General features: G+C 47.6%; 1 protein-coding gene across 2 annotated transcripts in view; it reads left to right on the forward strand.

Annotated features, from left to right (window-relative positions):
• Positions 1–319: 319 nt before the first annotated feature.
• LOC131263851 (uncharacterized) overlaps positions 320–16350 on the forward strand; it is an 82162-nt gene continuing 66131 nt past the window's right edge. For both annotated transcript variants that reach the window (XM_058266124.1, XM_058266125.1), the window contains exon 1: positions 320–434. In XM_058266124.1, the coding sequence (XP_058122107.1) occupies positions 320–434 (115 nt within the window). The remainder of the gene's footprint in view (positions 435–16350) is intronic.

Here is a 16350-nt window from a genome sequence, read left to right on the forward strand (position 1 = left end):
GTTGGCATTCAGGAAATCGAGCGTTCGTCCTTAGATCGAGAGTTAATAGTGCGCGAATGCATCGCTAGTGTCTGTGTGCTCGGAACGAAAGAAAAAGGAAACCCCCCGGGGGCACGTGCAACCCGGGAAAAAAAGGCCGCTGGAGCCGACCGTTAAGCGAACGGGAATTATTATCGGGAATTTAACCAAAACACAAGTCTTCTCAGTGACGGCTGGCTTGCAGGGGAAGCTGCAGTGCAGGAAAGGAAAGGATAGAGTGCGGAGTGCATTGATTTTGGAGTAAAGGAAAAATAGTTCAACGTACAGCTCAACAACAAAAATGGCCATAGACTGGCGAAATCGTGTGAACATAGCATCGCTCGGGATGCTGCTGCTGGTTGCCGTGGCCGCCGAAGCTGTCCGCGTCTCGCAGCACACATCCAGAAGATTCAAAGGTGAGAGCTTCAGCTGGTGCAGTTATGCCGGAAGTTGGTTGGAAGATAACGGAACATTTCAGTACAACAGTGTTTGCATATAGTGAATCTATGAAACGAGTCGAACGACTAGCAGAATGTGGTGAGAGGAAACTGCACGAAGCAGCACGTTATAGTCAACCCAAATGAAGCGTGCAAGAGTGCACACGAAAGAATCGGAGACCTCTCGCAAAGGTTACCAATCCACGTGGGGTGGAAAGACTAACCCTATTCGTTTGGCGAGCAGTCGCCAAAGTTCAAGCCAAAGTCCACCGAACATAAACTGCCAAGAAGCAAGCAAAATATGTATCTACCAGTGCACTTGTGGTGCACCTTCGAAGGGAAACCCTATTGTGACTCCGTTGGGGGTGAGCCCACGAGAACGAAAAACCGTGCACGACACATGCCAGCCTCGGCCAGCAGCAGACCTCGGCCCCGGAGCATGCTAGGGGAATTATGCAATTTCTAGTAACCGACTTCTCCCCTCCTGCTTTCCGTTTCGGGGACACACGGGAGCATAAAATGTGGGTTATGTGTCCCATTAGCGCCCGGTGCAACGAACGAAGTGTTTTCCAACCTTTTTTTCCCCCCTCCCGCCCTTGTTGTTGTAGTTGGCGGTGTTTCTTCTTTTCGCCGTTGTTTCGTGTCTTTATCTCGCGACCCAATAAAATGCGTCCGTCCGCACGGTGGTCCGCACCCCCGGCGTACCTTTCGAGGTCCCCGCGCTGGATTCGACGGTGGCGACAGGCGTGTGAAGTGTGCGGTCCGCGCGCACAAAAAGGGCCACCATACATTTATATACATATTGCCCGCAATTAAAGGGGTGCCGAGCCACTGCGTCCTGCAAACGTGCGCATATCTCGGTAGCACTTTTCAACCCGCCCTGCCGAGCAAATAGCGCCAGCGCACGAGAACGGGCAGCATAAGGTCGTGAGCGGGTGGGGGCGGGCGGGGGAGAGTTGGGAGTTGTGATTTTGTTGCTCTTAAGCCGTGTGTTGTCTCACTTCTGTGAGCGCCCAGGAGTTTCGCCGACCACCGGAACTGATATTTTACGCTCGTTGCAGGCGACCAGCCAGCCTTCGGTGGCTTGCATCGCGCCACCCGAAGGAAGGCGAACGCCACCCGTAGCATACTTTACGACGGAAAGAATGGGCGGACTAAATTGCTGACATTAAATTTTCGGACAACTTTATCGAACCGTGTCGATCTTTGGCGGGCGGGAAGGGGAGACAAAGTATGAAAAAAAAAAACAGGGAACAAAAACCACGCCAACGGGATGTCATTAGCGTTTGGTCGGGCGAGAAGTAAGAAAAAAAACGAAGGTGAAGTGAATTATAACAGCCTCAGCATTGCCCGCTTCATTGCTTTCCCCTGAGGCTCTCGGTGATTTATATGTCATGAAGTGGTTGCAGAAACTATTAGCATTAAAACTATCCCAGCGTTAACATGCTGCAGGCTTGGAATGGAAAGAGAATGCTTCCTTAATGCAGGCGAAGGCGGGAGAGATACCATATTATGTTTAAATATCAGGCTTTTAGGGCAGTTTGTTATAGGAAAGGCTTCACAACTTCTTTCAAGCTCAAATAGTATTACATTGTTCGTTTTCTTCCATTGAATGAAACACAATTTCTAATGGAAAAATAATTGAAAGGTCTTTAATTTCTTTAAAATTTTGCAAAATCTGTCGAGTTCAATTAAAGTCAGCATCACTCCGCATCCTGTTTGCTAGCAGGAAGTTACAACAACATCATTGAGCATCGTTCTTGTTTACCATCCACTTCAATAGGGAGGCGCACAGTAAAAGTGCAAACATGTTTCTCTTCCTTCGAAAAACAACATGTTGAGATGAACGTTCAAATCAATTTCAGTTTCCTGTTCGCAATTGCCAAGAAGCTGCCTTGAGTCAGCCTCGAAAGAAATGCGAATCAAAGAACAACAAGGAGGTTAGGGCAAAGGGGCGCTTCCTAAAACATCTCATTGACACGGTCTCCAATATCCACTTCGAACATTCACGCAGCATGTTGTGAAGGGCAAATGGTTCAGTTTTCTCATTTTCCTTTTGCTTTTGTGCGTTTGTGCGGACAAACCGGTGACATTAATCGGTGGAAAGTGTACCAAAGTGAATCATTTTATGTCCGGTAGGACTTGATTTCCTTTGGGTGCACGGCAAAGAAACACTCAAAATTCGCTAATCCATAAGTTTTCATATTTAACTGCAACTTTTTTTTTCCACGAGCCAAGGGACAAAAACTGGTCCAACGAAATAATACGATTCGAAACCGGTAGGAAGCGAAATTTCACTTTCGTTTCGCTTTCCGGCCGATTTGGGGTCCAATTTCCACCGGAGCACCTCAGTGTCGATTGACAATTATAGATGTTGGAACAAATCGGTCGTCGACGTCAATCTGGGCGGGTTCCGGCCGCGACTTTATCGATCCGAGTATTTTTTTTCTGTCCTCCACATGTTCACATGCTGTCGTCACCAATCGAATTTGTTTTGTTCGAAATTCCGTTCCGGGGAGCGAAAAGAAGACATTAACATTCCGGACCTGCAACTACTTAAACGCCGATCGAAACGTACGTGTGACAGATGTTATACTAAAGGCCCGACTGTTTTTTTTTGGTTTTGTTTTGAGGCTTATGTTGTTTTTCGATTACCTTTTGATCTTCCACCCCGTGTCCCAGGGCCTCCAAATATATATATTTATGCTGCGCCAAATGGTGCGTACATATTTTGTTTTTCGACAATCAACAAACGTGTAACGAATGTCAAACAGTTGGCTGTTTCGGGTGACTTCGATGTGTTTGTGTGTGTGTGTTTGAGTGCTGCTCGGTCGAAAATGTCAATACCACTGACGTCGAGCATTCGCATAACTTGCCAACCCACGGATTTATCGATCAAAAACCACTGGAGACATAAAACCACGGACGGAAATCACGTCACTGCAAAATAGAGCAAGTGAACATAAAGGAAAAATATAGTTCTACGCTGCGCCACGGTGGACGGTTTCCACCTGAACATGGAGCACCACACAAAAGAATGTATGCCACAACCATAGCGCACCCTTTAAGGAATCTGTTTTTCTCGGTTTGCCGGCAGACTTGAGAAGAAAAATGACTAACTTTATTAATCCATTTATTTTCATTTGCTCTGGGTGGTCCGGTCTGGGTTTTCGTTCGCATTTTTTGTTTTTATTACTCTCCATCCCTCGTCAGAAGAAAAACATTTGCAGTCAAATCACTTAACGTACTCGTGTGCCAATAGAGGGTTAGAAATGAAGACATTATGGAAACAGTTTCCAGTTTTTCTTTGCACAGTCCCCCCGAGCGGGGCGCAATTACGGGGAGAGTTCGCCATTTTTTATCCCCACCATTTATTGCTTGCGACAAAAAAACTGGAACACAAACGAGGAGCGGCGAACTCCATCCTTTATACTCCAACTCTGGTATGGAGCGAACGAGAAGTTCTTGCAACTCAGATCGGTGCATGTGCAAATGGCGTCGGTGGCTTTTTGGGGAAGTGCTGAACAATTGCACTTAAACTAAAACACGATTCCGAGTTCAGAGCGATTAGAACTTCCCCTTTAAAGTGTTGCTTCATCGCGTTTACCGTTGTCTCTGTCGATGGCCATAAGTTTTACGACAACTCCTCCTAGACCTTGCCGGCTTCCTTTCGGTCAGCAGCAGGAGCCGCGCACGAAGTAGCGTGAGTTTATTGCATCGCAAGTGCTAAGTATTGGAGTAGGATTTAAGAAGTAAAACACAGAAAAAACAACAACGAGTTCCATCACGCTAAACAAACCTAAAAGCATGAAGTAATGGGGAGAAGGAAAAAAAAAAGATCAAATAATCGAAAGGCGATTCAGATTAAGCATTCGGTCCGAACCGGAGCGAGCTGACTTGATGGTAGCTGGCCGCAACGCCACAATTATACGCCATATAATAAAATAATAAAATGTCGTGACATAGAACGCCTTCGAGTACCCACTCCTACCGGTTGGGAGGAAGCCGTAGCCATTAATACATATATAACGGTGCGACTTTTATCGATCCGCTGCCGTTCGCTGCCGTTCGACCGTTCGCCAGGTCCCAACGGATCCATTCGGAGGTGTTCGGAGTGTGAACGGGTAGCAGATTCAGGCATCGCGAAATCACACACCGGGGGGAAGTTGGCGTCCCAAGGTCCGCTTCCACATCCTAGTACCGTGCGTGTGTTTGTGTGTGTGTGTTTATGTAGGTGACCTCACGATTTGTGGTAGCTCATTTGTTACGGATCTTTACCAGCCAACCGCCAGCTGGCATTCTACACAAAGATCCAGAGCACGCCGAGACATCTGGCACACCGGAGACAAGTTCGCAAGTCCAAGACGGTAGTCAAGACGTCGTCGGTGTCGAACCCCACGGGACTCGCTCCTGAACCCCCTCCCGAACTGCCAACAGGTTCCCTAGTTCAACTGTCAAGCGATGGTTTGGATTGAGATTACAGCTTCTCCGATGCCTAGAACGGTTCAGGCTGGCCTATCACCTATTGCCTCACCCAGTCCCGGGCCGTCGATGGCGGTACCATATTGGACTGCAACCGTAACGCCCTGTTATGGCCCGTGGTCATGAGCGTGATTGTTCGCTGCGCAGCCCCACCGTGGGAGAATGCTGAAATCCCACCACAACCCAAGGGTGGCTTCGGAGACGGGTGGGCACATTACAATGCAAACAAGCCGGAGCTGCCGTTGCTCCAGTAACTCAGGAAATGGCATTACGACACGAAGGCATCCGCCTTTGGCTGACAAGCCACCGCCGAGCGCCCGAGCTGATTGTAATTTAATTATTAAAAAACAATAATGCAAATCATTTAATGTCCCCCTTTACCAACGAACCCCCTCTGGGGTGCGTTCGCACCTGACGGGTTTCTACCGCGGCCCGCTATTGGCCTGAAGCTTGAAGGCTCCTCCTGCGTCGAAGCGTCGAAAAAAGCAGGCTATGATTTAGAGGACTAGAAGCCGTTTCGCCAGCACGGGCAATTTATATGTCGTTAAGGACGCCGGGGTCTGGGTGGCCAATTTGCGCAGGGTCATAATAATTTGCATGATATGGGTCCATTGTTTCAACGGCCACTAGGAATTGATGGTTCACTCGATGGCGGAAGATTTATGTGTTTGACCATAAGTTCTCACCACCAGACCTTGCGTGTTCTACGCTAATATGATCAAAGTACTTTAATTACAGTACGATTATTTTGAAATATTTCAAAAGACTTTAATCATATAATGTTTCTCTCTTTACTTTCAGGTAAATTAAAATTGAATAGGATCAACTCAAAGCTGCCTTTAATGTTATGTGTCGTGGTGAGTCTAGACCAAACTGTCTTATACCGTTTCATCAGTCGGATTGCATAACGGGTAGCCTATTGGTGCAAACTACTTCGTTGCAAGACGCTCTGTGTAAACATCATCTAACTCCGTTCATTTCCAACGCCTACCCTACATAAAGCATCAACACCGTTGAATCCGAGCAATGGGAAAAACGTGAGCTCCTTAAAGTTCGTTTAGCAGATAAAAACAATTCCCCAAACGGTAGCTGGACGTAGGAACGAAAAACGGCCTTTGCGAGAGCAGGAAAATCGCTTTACCCCCGGGACACATCGTTTACGGACATTCCGGAAGGCTGAAATTCCATCCGTTCCATAATTGGAAGCCAGGAAGATCGTGTCTCGCCGACCGCATTGCTGCACCGTCGAATGCAGTAGGAACGGAGAGCAGCAGACTTTGAGGTGGCCTGCGAGGTGCGTAGAGATGCGACTCACGCGGAGGGGAGTCCACCCCAGTTCACCTGATGGCTTCGAAAAATGGCGAACATTCCGGGGAGCGAGTGGCAGTCGCAACGATTAATGGATTGTTGGTGCCGGTCGGTACCTGACCGAGCCATTCTCTCGGGAGCTCAAGCTGGGTAAAATATGACGCACAATGAGCGTAATTCTTGCGGGAAAAGTGAAAAGTGCATTCCCGGGGCTATGCTTCGGGGGGTTTCGTTATGTTTTATTCCCGCACCAAACAGCCGAGTGCGAGTCGGTGTCGTCTCCGACAACGTTTAAAAGCTTTTTCATGTTTATCAGCTGAAAACCGGCTTCCGGTATTTTTTACTGCATCTTTTTCGATTGGAAGATCTGTTAACTAAATAAATATTAAAGTGGAAATAAGATTATCCTATCGAATCAGATATGCACTAACACATACAACAGTGAACTTCCTGATCGACTGAAAATTACTTAGCCAAACAAGTGATTTATTTGCGTTTTCACACCTGTCCCAGAGAGATTTGTTTATCGTAGCTCATCTGTCAGAGTGCAGTCAACAATCATGTCCCAAACCCGATTACCCGTGAGCTTCCTGGCCCCTGTTTGCTTCCGTTTAATGTGTGCGAAGATGTTCCCGATATTTTATTGTTTGTTCCATTCCAAATAAGCCTATGAATATGAATAAGCCACTTCAAGCATTTTATCTGGGGACGAAAGAGAGCAAGCAAAATCGCTAGTGCTAAGTCGCACACTTTCCATCTTCATCCAACGAAGAAGATCGCACGTTTATTTCAGACTAATGAGGATAAAATCAATAGGGTTGCAACGAGCCGGGCTAAAACAAATATAACGCTGTGTTGATCATGAGATGACCATCGGTGGCATCATGCTTTCCGAAGATCGTAAGGAAAGATATGGAAGCGGTGAATTTCATACAACTTTTGCTTCACACTTCCTGCCTCTACTAGAGTCTGGGCCGGGTTTCATCCATAAAATATGGCTTGTGTTTTCCCTCCCCGTTCGTCCCGTGTTCCTCGTCAATCGACCCGTACGGCTACGGTTCAGATCTTCGATCGGTAACGGGGTTTTACACCTCGTGTGTGCCGATGTGTGACCCGCATATGACGCGGTATCATGCCGGGCAGCGCCGAGCGATTGCTACAAACGGACGCGTCTCATCCCGGGCATGAGTTTCACGGCTCCAAATTAACGGTGGCCGGACATTCCGCAGCCGGTTTCCGAAAGCCCGTCGCTACGTTCTGATCCGGTGCCATGCTCTCGACATACCGGCGCGGTGTCCAGCGCAAACAGGTTTCAACAAATTCAACAAACGTCAAGTTCGGTTGCGTGCGGTGAAGGGAAACCAAAACGGGAATACGTCAAACAAACAAAAAAAAAACAACATAAAAACACCGGAGGAAACATGAACCTCCCCCGGCCACGCAGCCCCGCGTCAATGCTGCCAAACCAAGCGTTACCGAGAGCCTAATTGTGTCAGTGGGACTACGCACCAGCATCCAGCGCTCCGGCACACACGTTCACCGCCTCGGGAACGGTCCGGCAGTCCGGTTTAGACGGGAGAACGGGGAAAAAAAGGAAGCATCGCGTCGACCGGCGTATGACATTTGACGTGTTCACGCGAGACATGAAAAATATCCACTCCAGAGGTGGGTTACGTTTGCCTTTTGCTTACCGTTCTGATTTCCTATCCAACGGTGTTGGGGAAGGTTAGGGCTTGACAGTGACACCGTGCCACACTTCTCGTTATTGGAGGTGTTCGTCATCGCCGTTGGTTCGTTTGAACGGACGAGAAAAGTTGCTGACGATGGTTATGGTGTAGAGTTGCCGACGAAACGTAGCAAAAAAAAGGAAATGATTAGGCTTTCTGGTCCGGCCATTTCACTCGAAACATCAGCCCGGGAATGGTAGATCCGTATATTTTGCAGGAGTGTCGAAATGGGCTCAATTTATTATCCACTTATTTTTTATTAGATGATAAGCAAAAACATGGTCAAGAAATAATATCATCCTACTGTAAGGAAACTCAAAACTTTAAGATCAAATTTTTGTTTTGAGGAATTTTTAATTTTATCCATTGAAGAGACTTAAAACACTTGAATGTTTTGCTGTTCTTTTAAACGTGCTTATTACATTTATATTTCTTCATTTGTCATAAGTCATAGTTTGGCACTCCTGACGTAGAAGTTCAATACAGTTTTACTGTTGTTTTTTGCTTCAAACTTCGCTCTACCTACGCCCAAATGTCATATTCAAACCTTTGGTCAAACGTTTTTCAACTTACGATAGACGTTCTTGCAAAAACAGAGTCCACTGATCGCCAACGTTTAAACCGGAACACTTTTGCTTCTTGCCTTCACGGCGGTGCGGAAACGCTGTGCACTGAACTTGACCGGTTTTCGGTGTTGCGAACTGGAAATGCAAAAAAGGTACCGTTTCCACGATAGTACCGATACAATGATCTCAATCCACCCGCTCCAGTTGGGAACCACAAGGTGGCGAAGGTTAAAAAAAATAAGTGGAACTGGTTGTCAACAATGAAATATTTGACTCGTAAGACGTACATTTTATTACAATGTAGCGAGATCACGGTGCTCGGTTGACATTGAACGTTGCCTGCTTTCGATGACCGGACGGGAAAGGAATTTGACTCGATAAGGGTGCAGCCACTCACGCAGTGTAACGATTGTTGAACTTCTTAGACATCTTGAAAACCTCTCCATTTCCCTCCGAAAGTGCTTCAACACCGAACAGCGATTACGATTTGATCGAGATGATCGCTGAAATGTATCGGTGTGGATTAAATCGTTCCAGTGATTGTAATCGTAAAACCCGAACCGGCCGGTTTTTGAAAACTTCAACCGATCGCGCACTTCACCCCGAGGGGATCCTTTTCTATGGTTGTGATGTTGGTGGTGGTGGTGGTGATGGTGGTGGCCATAAATCAGCCGGTTCCAACCCACCGAATCACAACCTTCCTACCACCCCCTCCACAACCCGCGACGAAATGAGATTGAACCTCTGCGGAGTTATGCGTTCGCGCACTCGAACCCGGCAAGTTTGATGCTGGTTTTATCCACTTTCCTCCACATGAAAACGATGCTGCATCCACCCGCCCCCCTCCCAGATCCTCTCCCCTCTTTCCACCATCCAAACGCGTTGGTGCCGAAAGTTACGCGCATGGCAATGATTTTTCGGCTAGTCACCATGCGATGGCAGACCATGGTTTTTCCGCTCGCCATTTCTAGGCCAACCAATTTATGAAACTTTTCTCCGTCCACCCCCACCCCCCCGTCAACGTCTACCCGTCCACGTCCACCTGGTGTACGGGCAGGCAATCGCAAAACAAATTGGCGGGGTTGTTGTTTTCCTTGCTCGGAACCAGTTTGCAGTCGCGGCCGCGAGTCGTTTTTAAAAGTAGCTCCAGTTTTATCATTCCAACTGGCGTGCGTGTATGTGTTTCGCGGCTTATTATCTTTATTTATCGCCGACGAACCGGAGGGGGTGGAGGAGCAGACTTGCGGGATGGGCCCGTAACGAATTTCTCATCCAAAGCGTTGAAAGCTCGCGCTTAGGGATTCGTTGTGAATTTTACGATCACCTGCTCGCAGCTCCATTTCTCCGTTTATTTGATTTCAGGCTCGGTACTAAATTCCGGTACTAAATAAAAACACACACACAGCATTTCAACCAACGGTTTGGGGAAATGGTAAACAATGAAGAGAAAATACTGCGTGTCGCATGCTGCGGGTGAAAATGGTTCCGCTTTGATGGTTGTTTTTACAAACGGAACGTCAGCGACCCTCAGTTCTATGGGCACGTGCGTTGTCTGTGGAGCAAAACGTGTTGAGCTCCTCAAAAACACACTGCCAGTTTGAAGGGTGGGCAATATCCGGTTCGATTTACCACCGACCACAGAGTTTAAGACCCGTGACTCTCCCAACATCGACGTCCAGCATCAGTCCGGCGTCGCTCGTAAGCTTCTCGTTCGTTAATTGACCACATCCGTTCGCATGCATGCTACCAACCCCTCTCCCAAACGTGACCCGCGCTCGGTGGGGGTTTCCATCGACTAATCAAACAAGAACTCCCCGGGCTCCAGCTCAACACTTGCGAGATTATACGATTAGCATACGGGGGGTGCGTATGGAATTAAGGTCACCGGATCGGCCAACACCCGTGATCGAAAAAAAGAACCTCAGAACAACTTTTTTTCTACTGGTTAGCAGCTTGTTTTTGTGCTCGCATACCATGAAATCCGGCACGAGTCAGCGGCATTCCTGGGCATGCGTTGGGTTTTTGCACCTGTTTCAAGTAGAACGCCCATGCAGAATGTCGCTGAGTTCAACGACAGCAAAATCTTGTTCTTCTTGTTGGTGAGATACATAAATCAAATTCCATGCAGTGTTCTTTAATTTATTTGATCGGCAAGAAGGCAGTCCCTTTAATTTAAACTCCTTACATAAACGAAAATATTTAGCGTATGAACATGCCGATGACGATGATTTTTTGAAAACATGATAATAAACTTCCATTTGTATTTAAATTCAAATTAAAGCTTATCAGTATTTATCAGTTCAAATATTCATTGACAATATTTCTTTTTGAATATTTAGGTACTTTAATTTATATGGTTAAGTTAAATAAAATTAAATAAAAAGAGCTCAATAACAACAGTTATAAATATGTAAATAGAGTAGGAAGAAAAAAGAAATAGTTGCCATTGACAACCAGTCGTTTGGTGCAACCTTAAGAGCGCCAATTAATCTCGAATAAATTTTCCGAACTACGGCGACAGTCTCAAGAATAGCTTTTACTATCAATTAGCTTCTTAGGTGGCGCACATCTTGGGAGTCGCGCTTTGTTCAAGTCCACTCCGTCCGATGCATAATGGAGCCGAACGAACTCCAGAAGACGGCGCACCGGTTGGCTAATGTGTCTCGCGTAATGAATTTTCCTCGTCGGGTAACTTTTAATTGCTCTTAACACTCCATCACCGCTTTTCGGCACGAGAACGAATCGCCACCGCACCTCAGCAATAGCCCGCCCCCTCCCCCCTCGTACCTTCAATCAGCCAAAAATGAAATCATAATCACCGGAGACCCCCAAGGCGTCCAAGTGTGCTCGATCCCATAAATTAAAGCTCGAAACCGGCGCACGGGATTTGCATAATCCCGCTGAAAGCTGAGCTTTGGTTCGTTTTGTTGAACGGTTTTGTTCATCCGCAATTAACCATGTATCGGTTCAGGCCCCGGGACGGACGACCGAAGGAGGACAGGGAGGGGGTAGGATACTAAACTCGCTAGGATGACCAATCGCTGCCCTATTAGCGCTGCATTTCACTGCACCCATTAGCGAACCGAACCGAACCGCATCGGAGCGATTAAGGATGCGGAATTCGGGCATAAATCGATTAAATCTGATTACACCTCCGCAGCGCGCACCAAACCGCTCTGCGTTCGTCGCCTGTTGAGGACTCAAATGAGCCACGTTTTATTGGTTTTCAAGCTGGTGGTGCTTTTACGATGCAAAGATACGAGCCAACCGGTTGGATAGAGTAACACGAAAGTCACATTTAATAATTACCCGCGAAAAGGTTTTTCATCGCAGTTAAATATACGGCTTGGATTAACAGAACACACGAAGTCACAGCTGGAGCTATAAACTGTTCTAAACACCTCCAATGTTAGTCATAAACTTTGATGACAAACGTTACCAGTGCAATGAGAGTTTAGATGAATTTAGCACCCTTTTCATTAGCTTCGAAAACATGCCGCCGACGAAATTGAACTTTACCATTCGCGGATTGTAATGGCTTTCGGATTACTTTGAAATGAGACCCTTAAGGGCAGGGCAAGAACATTAGCGGCTCGCGTAGTGCTGGATTCAATCGTATCTAACATGTTCGCGTGCTCGGCACGATCGGTCGACCTCTCGTGGCCTACGAGACGGGCATCACGAGTGCTTGTGCAAAGTAGGTACCCCTTAAGTAGGCACCTTGTGAACTCCGGCCGGTGTTGGCGCGCCGACGCCTTCAATGCCATTGATACCGTAGGGTTACGCTTGCTGTAGCATTGTGCGACTCAGTGGCTGCATTGCTAGGTCGCTTGCTTAACACTACGTACGTATCCTGCACGACGACGGTCCCAACAGTGGGACAACTTTCACGAGCAGTTGCAGTTACCGGTGGCCTCACGGTTGCAGCGTTCCAGCATCTCCAGCGGTTACGTCGAGTTATGTCGAGAGAGGAAACCAGCTGCCCGCTTTGTTTGCCGCAGTTCAATTAACCTTGAACCAGATACGGATTGGCCATTTCTGTGCGACGTAACTGGGGCCGGTTAAGTCTGCGCGCGGGGCACTGTTGGATCGCTTATGTTTCACCCTTGTTGCCAACTCTGCATTATATGTTATCGAAGGGCTCCTTGACGCTCAACATGTTGCGCTCTTGAGGTTCACATAATACACACCTCATGCTCTATATCTGAGGAGATCCTCCAAGGTAAAGATCGGAATTCTTATGTCGGTAGACCTCCCGCTAAGGCATAGGTTGTTGTTTGGTAGTCGTATTTTTTCAAATAATTCGCTCAAGGACCTTAAACCCCTCGAACAGACTCCTAAATGTCCGCTTAGGAGTGAAGGAAATTCCTTCCAAACAGCCGATGGTGCAACAAACCGCTTGCATCCCACACGGACTCCGAGCGATCTATCGCCAGATAGCGAGAACACGAGTTCCTAGTCAGCAACCTGCCCCAAGCGTGGTTTCTGTTGCCCCCCACCCTTCGGAACCCACTGCAAAACTGTCGAGAATTGCTTCCTCCCTTCCCCGACCGGCTGGGATTGGATTTCCTTAAACGGATTGCCGGCAGGGTTGTTGCACAATCTAATTTAAATTCAATAACTATTTCGCAATGCGCGAACAAGCGCGTGGCAACGATCCGAGGGCACCCTTTGCTTGTATCCTGCGGTTCGAGCTGGAGCCGGTCGTTGTTCTTGCTGCAGCAGCGTGCAACCTTTGCCGTAAGGTTAGCCTCAGCTGAACCGCGGTCGTCTGTACAACCGTACCCCGAAAGTGAAACATTCGGGAGAAGCGGAAAAAAATGCTACAAATTTGCCAATTGAGTTACTTTCAAAAATCGGCGTTATCGCTTGTTTGACATCGGTTGAGGATGTTTTTTTGATTTTCAACCACAGCACCAACCGGCAAATCTTAGATAAATACAAAAGTGAACGGGGAACAAGAGGAAACCACTTCACAGGTGCAGCGGCAAAGTCAAGTAAAAGAAATGGTTCAGAAAAACAAACAAGTAAATTACCCAGCTGACAACTGCTGTTGACCAATATTTCGTGGTGATTTGCATGCAGTTTTGTTTTTTTCCTTCCACAACTCTATAAACAACCTGCCCAAGGTAAGCACAATTTGAAAGTATAATATTTTAAAGTTTTTTCGCTCTGTTGTTAGCTGATTCTGTTTATTTTTATAGCAACAAAAACAAGTTGATTTGGTTTCCAACAAGACCATGTTTGCAAAGTAAATACCACCGGGTGAAAAATGAACCACCCTAAGCAAACTGTTACCCGTGAAGTGGGGTTCATTCACCTCCCCCACGCACACACACAAAGCAAACTGGGCCGACATCGAGTTTCACAAGCAATATCAACCTCAGCTGCTTGCGAAAGGTGTTACACTGAAAGTGGATTACTTTTTAAAATATTTCCTAATTAATGTCAAGGACTTTACAGCCGTTGGGTTCATTCACAACTAATCTTAATACTTCTGTCTTTCACGGCGAAGTAGGAGAGACATGTAATAACATTTCGGCCGCATTACTTAAACGAGAGTTTGCAAGTCTGCCACCGTTCGGAAATTTTCACTCGTTTCCTAATTGTGTTTTATCATTAATAATGGACACGGCGGACCAGAGAACGCACTCCATTTGGAGGTTGTTTGGCAATCCAACGCAAGATTAACCATCCACACAAATCACGTTCCCTCACCCACGTGGTTGGAAAACCCCCTGGGCAAACGCACGGCCAGACGGTAAAGCTCATTTCACTAACATTGAGTTTATTTAAATGCTCATTATTATGATTATTATGACCGCGCATCGAACGCTGGAACACGAAGAGAGTGTCTGAGGCGCGCCAGAAGCTACGGATTGTTGCCTGCACAATCGCCATTATGGTTGAATTTGCACGTCCATTTAGCGAGCGAGCTGGCGGGGCCATTTTGCACCGTGAAGTACGCTGACCGTGAGGCTGCATCAAAAGTGCGAAAAAAGGGCGAGGTAGGGGCAAGAGGAAAAGGGGCATAAGAGGGAGAGAGGGAGATGGAAGGCAAATAAGAGCGCGACCGCCGATAGTATAAATATTTATTATAGTACACGGGCGCAATTTGCTAAATCCGGAGTCTAGCAGCACCTCGATTGGCCTAGGTTAGGGAATCGGAAGGTTAATTGCCGGTCAGTCCCCCTAATCGGGCCGTCTAGGTCACCAACGGGTCTCAGACGTCGACGATTTCTTGGTGAACGTGGTACCGTCGATGGAGTTCTAGCACAAACATTAAATTCTTGCAAATCAATAACTTTTTTTAAACTCAATTCTCGACCGAAAGACAACTTCCTGACAGTTGCAAATAACTCCCATTTGGGCTATCCAAGATCGCCGGCAGTTGCCTACTCATACAGTGCCGTAGCAACCCACTCCGTAACGGAGCAACCGGAACCGACGCCTTCTACGCCCGGTGACGACGAGTTGTGGCGATACCGATCAGGGGAACTGCACCAAAGGAAACTTTTAACTATCGTAGTCCACCATCTGTTAACACCCACCCACCTCCATTGCGACTGCAGACATGCCCTTACAGCTGGACGCCGGCAGTTTCGGACGGGGCAGAACGTCAGAAATCAGGTCAACCATTTAAACACCCGGCCCCCCGAAAGGTCTCATCCGGGTGTATACTTTTCCAGTGAAGGTAGACTGGTAAATGTCGGAACGCGCGCACACACACACATATAGAAACCCGCTTCTGGCGGAACCTGGCTGGTAACGGGCCGCGTGTCATTGATCTAAGGGCTAAGTGCACGCATAATATTAATGCAACCGGAGCTAGCGCCGCAGCCGCGGACTTCAAACTACCGTTGGCTCCGTGACGGAAAGCCTTACTCAACCACTTTCCCTTCGGACTGGTCACGTACCCTAATGCCTCTCACGTACCCGGGGCTTGCAGCGGCAGGAATGTGTTGCCTTTCCCGATGGGCGAGGGCGGGAAAATTTATAGCCCACGACCCGTGCAGCACGAGCCCGGTTCGGAATGGTTCGTGTTACCACTGAAAAATGTGTTTTTCCACCGGTCGAACACAGAATGACAGATTTAGAGTTCTGGCTGCCATCTTGGGTTTTTACGCCGTACCTCCTGCACGTCCACGTGGAGTCCTTAGCCACCCAAATTATGTTCACCCGCTGACATTGTGTGCGGAATCTGGCTGACCGAGGATTTATGACTTAATATTCTGCCATCGTGCACGAAAGGCTTGGCTCGTGGTTCGCTTTAAAAAGATTACATTGGACCTAGTAAACACTCCACCAAGAAAAGGGAAGGTACTCCATGCTAGCTTGTGTAAGACTTTGTAGAGTCTTGGGAGCTTACGGAGTGACTACATCAAAGCCACATCCATTCATTAACTCCCGAAGGCTTTCGCTCGAAACTTGACGACCTTAGCAAGGACATCGGCGGCTCAGGATACAGTTGCCAACCGTTGGATAGCCAGTTCACAATCGATTAGCCCCAATTGGTTCGGCCCGATTGTCGACGGAGAACTTTCGCTTTCGCTGCGTGGCCACCGTACAGTCTTCCTTCCTGCCAACGAACAGCACCTACGTTGGGCATCGAGCGGAACTGACCGAATTTTACAGCTGACACCGGGCGAATCTGCACCGGTTCATCGACTCGGGTCGGGTCGTCGTGTGTTTATTTTGTTTCGTGCCGCCTCATTGCACGCCCACCGAGCTGTGAAGACTTCCCACTTTGCTGGCATTCGAGTGCCAGCCCGCGGCCTTCGAGCGGCCTGACTTGAGCGGATCCGCACGAAA

The sequence above is a fragment of the Anopheles coustani genome, chromosome 2 (genome assembly GCF_943734705.1).
Source record: "Anopheles coustani chromosome 2, idAnoCousDA_361_x.2, whole genome shotgun sequence".
In the NCBI taxonomy this organism is placed as follows: domain Eukaryota; kingdom Metazoa; phylum Arthropoda; class Insecta; order Diptera; family Culicidae; genus Anopheles; species Anopheles coustani.